This window comes from Chinchilla lanigera, unplaced genomic scaffold, assembly GCF_000276665.1.
Source record: "Chinchilla lanigera isolate Chin_1 unplaced genomic scaffold, ChiLan1.0 scaffold00123, whole genome shotgun sequence".
NCBI lineage: Eukaryota > Metazoa > Chordata > Mammalia > Rodentia > Chinchillidae > Chinchilla > Chinchilla lanigera.
Window position 1 is genome coordinate 4,337,758 of NW_004955524.1, and position 6,000 is coordinate 4,343,757.

The 6,000-nt window shown below is 38.3% G+C and overlaps 1 protein-coding gene across 1 annotated transcript in view; it reads right to left on the reverse strand.

Annotated features, from left to right (window-relative positions):
- The window catches only part of LOC102015980 (vomeronasal type-2 receptor 116-like), a 53,929-nt gene that overhangs the window by 14,895 nt on the left and 33,034 nt on the right, over positions 1-6,000 (reverse strand). The window contains exon 8 of the mRNA XM_013507206.1: positions 1,977-2,125. Coding sequence (XP_013362660.1) covers positions 1,977-2,125 — 149 coding nt within the window. The remainder of the gene's footprint in view (positions 1-1,976; positions 2,126-6,000) is intronic.

Sequence of the window (6,000 nt, forward strand, 5' to 3'; positions counted from 1 at the left end):
GAGGAATAGTTAACTGAAGATTACATGTTGAACATGCACAAGACCTTGTGCTCAATCTCTTATCCCACAAAAAAATACATTGAATTCATAAATTCTTAAGTACACTAATGTATATATTGACGCCAATCCAGGAAATCACTCAGTCAATGAGTAATTTGAATAATTTCTCCAATATGTTAAGATGTGTAACACAACAGGAGAGGATGTTTGGTCAGAAATACCCTTCTGCACTCCCTGGAACATCATCTGGAAGAAAGCCTTGCAGAGTACCCTCCTTTGTCAACACCACTGAAGACAGTGGCTATTTCCTGCCCACCCCAGACTCCCAAGTTGCATGGAAGATGGGCTGGGACCCCTTCTGCTGCATCTTGAGGAGACAGAGCTCTTGTCCTTGGTGGATCAGCTGTGCCTTCACTAGGCAGAGCACTCCTCTGTGCCCCTATGTAGTTCACATGCACGTCCCCTGCTGCCTGTGAGGATGTGAATCAGGATAAGAAGAGTTCAGGTATAGGCAGAGGCTATACACATTCGTTGCTGGCTGTCTACATGGATTGATGAGTTTAGTGTTGAGATTATTTTATGTCATAAGTAAGGAAATTCATGTAGAAATTCTGCCTATTTTCCAGTGCAGTGATGGAGAATAATGGTGACAACCAGAAGCCAAGTTGCACAGTCACTGTGTGCACTAAGTTGTTATCCTATTTACCAGCAATGAATGGCTGGGGTCTGAAATAATAATGATGCCTTGAATAATACAAAAAAAGGAAGTAAGTATAGCAGGAAAACATGGAAAGAAGACAAGCTCCAGAAAATACATATAAAATTTGGTGTGGTAAACTATGAAAATTGTTATGATAAAGGATACCAAATGTACATCAATATAGTTTCTTTCCTATTAACAACCAGGAGGTATAGTGTCATTAAGACTTTCAGTCGTTAAAACCAGATTAGCAGATACAGTGTCATACCACTAAAATATCAGCAAGCTATTCTAAACAGAATGATGAAATTTTTCCCAGATACAAGTAACCTAGGCAGTCATAAGGAATATTGAAAATGAAGAATTCACACTTCTTGATTCCAAGATTTTTATTATGAAAGGATAGTCATGTGCTTAAATGGATCAGCACATGTAGAACCAGCCCCGGGATCTATACTACCACACCTGGGCAGCCATCAACCCTAAGTGTTCAAGTCTGCTCTGACAACTTTCTTCCTGTTTCCTCTGCTTGTAATTCAGGAATAATTGAAGGGGAATCACATATGCACCACATGATCAACCACATGTGACACTCCACGATAGTGCATCTGCCTTAAGTTTTCACAAGGACACCAACAAGCTCTCATCAAGGCTTTCCTTCCCCTTTGCACCATGAAGCTGCACACATCATTCTCCTGCCTTTCCTTCTTTCCCAATAGTAGGCCAGCTGAGGGTAGCACTGAGCCATGCGTGTTGTACATGAGCAATGAATATGTCATCCTTGATCTCATTCTGAGAACTTTATCTCCACAGGAGTCTCTAGGTCAGGAAAATTGAAATATTAAAGATAGGCCTTATGACCCCATGATAAAAGACTCATCTCTGCCATTTTCTTTCTCTGTCTCTGTCTCACTATACTAAGGTTTGAATTAACTTTATTGGTACATTTTATGTATACAAACTGACCACACTCATTAGAGGAAGTTTGCACCTGTGCATGATATTTCTTGTTTTTCTTTGTTCCCTGAACTGCCTTGCACCTTTCAAACTCTCTGCTCTTCCTTATTTACAAAACTTTTCTTTACATTTTCTTTCCTCTTTTTTTTCCTTTCTTCCTTTCCTCCTCTCATATTCCTTTTCCTCTTTCCACTGAAATATTTACTTCTGGTCTCTGGAAGCCTTGTTGAGCTGCCACAGCTCTTCAGTCCTCCAACTCTGCCCCGCTGTTGCTACATTGGGAGGTGCCTTGGTGGGGAAAAGTGACTAGGTGAGCTACCTGGGAGCCAAGATCCTCTGGCACCAACCCTGCCACCAGCACAGGAGGGACCTTGGCTTTAGGAAACCTGGGTGAGCCATCTGGTTTCCCAGGTCCTCTGGCTCTACCATCCAACACCATCTCAGAAACAAACCTGATTTCCCTGAAACCTAGAAAGATTGAAAAATAACAAAAAGCAGAAGCAAAATGCAATCTCAGCCAAACACACCAAACAGAATAATTCCAGGAAACTTCAACATGCAAGAACATGGAAGTCACACACCTGAAATTTCCCAGATAATAGCAACTGAAGTGAAGAACCAACTATATCAGGGTATAGAGGAAAGCAGGTCAGAAAGAATTGTTCAGGTAAAAAAAAAAAAGGACAACTATAATGAAAGAATCGCTGGGCATATGAGAAGAAGACATAGATAAAATAAACAGAGGAGCACAGAAAAATGATGGCAACCTTGAACAAACAGTATAAGAAAGAATTAGCATGCATGAAACAGATTCAAAGAGACATTCAGGAAATTAAGAATTTCTTTGAAAGCTGAACTTACCACTTGACTGAAATGGAAGATAGACTCTTAGACCTTGAAGACAGTCTTGCAGCTAGTGATTGTGAAAGAAAAGATCTGTTTAAAATAATGAAGGAACAGCACATAATAATTCAACAGCTGCAAGATGAGGCCAGGAAAAACAATATAAGGCTGATAAATGTCATTGAAAGTGCAGGAGACAACATGAATGACAGAAACAGACTATTACAGCAGTAATAGCAAAAATTTCACAAGCATGGGACAGGAACCTTATATACACATAAGTGGGGCATATAGAACCCCAATTATCCATAACCAAAATAAATCTACAGCCAGACACATAATAATCAAGATCCCAGAAATTGAGCAAAAGAACAGGGTATTAAAACCTGTTGGACAAAGGAAACAGATCATCTATGAAGGAAAGCCCATCAGAATCATGGCAACATTCTCAACACAGACCATCAAGTCAAGAAGAGCTTGGGGTGAAGTACTCAGATCCTGAAAGGAAAGAACTTCCAACCAACATTGCTGTACTATGCAAAGTTTTCTTTCAAAATTGATGGAGAAATAAGATATTTCCATGACAAAGATCAGCTGAAGAAATTAATGAGCGCCAAACCAATCTTACAAAGAGTACAGAAAGATAGTATATAAAGAGATAAAAAAGACCACAATCTCAAGACCAACAATAGAAAAGAACTACTAAGCAAGGTAAGCAGTTAAACAGAGGTGGAAAGTACACATCCAACAGTGGGAAAATAACATGAAGAGGAAAAGTCAATACACATCATTAATAACTATTAATGTCAATTGTCACAATTCAGCAATCAAAAGAAACAGACTGGCAGAGTGAATCACGAAACAAAATCCAATAATATGTTGCATAAAATAAACACATTTAACTGAAAAGGAAATCCATAGAGTAAAAGTCAAAGGATGGAAACAATACTCCATACGATAAGAACCCAGAAGAAAGCAGGAGCAGCTATTCTGTTTGCAGACAAGGTGAACTTCAAACCAACAGTGATCAAAAGAGATAAAAAAGATCACTATATTCTTGTTCAGGGAAAACTGCAAGGGGAAGAGATAACAACTATAAATATATATTCACCAAATGTAGGACCACATAAATATATAAGGCAAATCTAACAGATGTAAAAACTCAATAAGTAATAACACAATTGTAGCAGGATTTTAACACCTCGTTGTCCCGAAGAGATAGACCAACCAGACAAAAAACCAGCAAAGAAATAACAGAATTAAACCAAACATGTGAACTAATGGACTGAGTAGACCTTTACAGAGTGTTCCACCTAACATTAGAGTACTCATTCTTCACAGCTGCACATGGGGCATTCTCTAAAATACACCCCATGCTTGCACACATAACATGCTTAAGTAAATGCAAATGCATTGAAATTATCCCATGCATATTATCAGATGATAGTGCAATGAAACTGGAACTAAATATTAAAAGAAATTGCAAAAACTCCATAAACACATGGAAATTAAATAACACCCTCCTGAACAACAAATGGGTCACAGAAGAAATTTAAGTAGAAATTAAACACTATCTACAATGAAATAAAAATGCAGATACAAATTACCAGAACCCATGGGTTGCAATGAAAGCAGTCCTCATAGTGAAATGCATAACAGTGCATTCCCACATTAGGAAAACACAATGAACACAAATAAGTAAACTTATGTTACACATCAAACCTCTAGACAAGTAACAGCAAGTTAATCCCAAATTGTGCTGCTATGAACATAGGTTCACATATATCACGGTGATACGATGTTTTTAGATGTTCATGGAAAGGACCCAGAAGAGGAATAGCTGAGTTGAATGGGACCTCTAGACGTCGTTTTCTGAGGAATCTCCACTGATTTCCACAGTGGTTTCACCAGTCTGCATTCCCACCAGCAGTGGAGAAGGGTTCCTATTTATCCACAGCCTCAACAGCATTTGTTATTAGTTGATTTCTTAATGCTAGCCACTCTTACTTGGGCACGGTGGAATCTCAGTGTTGTTTTAATTTGCATTTCTCAAATGACTAATGGTGTGGCACATTTTCTATAATGTGTTTATTTGCCATTTGTATTTCCTTATCTCAGAAGTGTGTATTCATCTCAGCTGTCCATTTTTGCATTGGATCTTTGAATTTGGGAAGGTTGATATTTTTTAATTCTTTATATGTTCTAGATAGAAGCCCTTTGTCTGAGGGACAATCCGCTAAAATTTGTTCCAAGTTTGTGGGTTTTCTTTTTACTCTGATGGTGATTTCTTCAGATGTGCAGAAACTTTTCAATAAGATGAGATCCCAGTTGTTGATTCTTTCAAGTGCTTCACATGCATTTTGATTTTTGTTCATGAACTCTCTGCCTACCCCTATGTCTTCAAGGTTTTTACCTACTTTCTCTTCCAATAGATTTAGTGTTTCTGTTTTAATATTGAGATCTGTGAACCACCTCAACTTGAGTTTGGTGCATGGTGATAGACTTGGGTCTATTTTTAGTCCTTGGCAGGTCGCAAGCCAATTTTTCCAGCACTATTTATTAAAGAGGCTATCGTTCTTCCAGTGAGTTTGTTTGGCCCCTTTATCAAAGATTAGGTGGCTGAGTGTGCTTTTGTTGTGGCTTTTTCTTCCAGTCTGTTCCTTTGATCCTCAGATCTGTTTTTTAGCCAGTACCAGGTGGATTTTACGACAGTATCTTTGTAGTATAACTTCAAGACAGGGATTGTTTTTCCACCTGAACTCTTCTTCTTGTTCACGGTTGCTTTTGCTATTCTGGATCTCTGCTGGTTCCAGGTGAATTGAAGCCATGTTTTCTCGAGACCTGTGTTGTGGCTAATGACAGTTTAATGGGAATTGCATTGAATCTGTTCAGTACTTTTGGGAGTATGTTCATTTTCACAATATTGGTTCTTCATACCAATGAGCAAGGAATACTCTTCTTTTTAATGAACATTTCTTCAATCTCTTTTGCAGAGTACTGTAGTTTTATTGAATAGGTCTTTTACTTCTTTTATTAGATTGATTCCTAAATATTTCAATTTCTTGGATGTTTTTGGGAAAGGTACGGTTTCCTTAACTTCTCTCTCAGTCTGTTTGTTGTTTGTGTATAGGAATGCTATCAATTTCGGGGTGTTGAATTTGTATCCTGCTACCCTGCTGAATTTGTTGATAAATTCAAGGAGTCTGCTTGTGGAGTTTTGGGGGTCGTCCATACAAAGTATCATGTCATCTGCAAATAGTGATAGTTTTACTTCTTCTGTTCCTATCCTTATTCTTTTGTTTCTCTCTCTTGTCTTATTGCTCTGGCTAGTGGTTCCAGAACTATATTGAACAGGAGTGGTGACAGCGGACACCCTTGTCTTGTTCCCAATTTTAAAGTAAAACCTTTCAGTTTTTGTCCATTGAGAATGATGCTAGCTGTTGGATTATATAGATGGCTTTGATCAGGTTGAGGCAGAGGCCATCTATTCCTATTTTCTG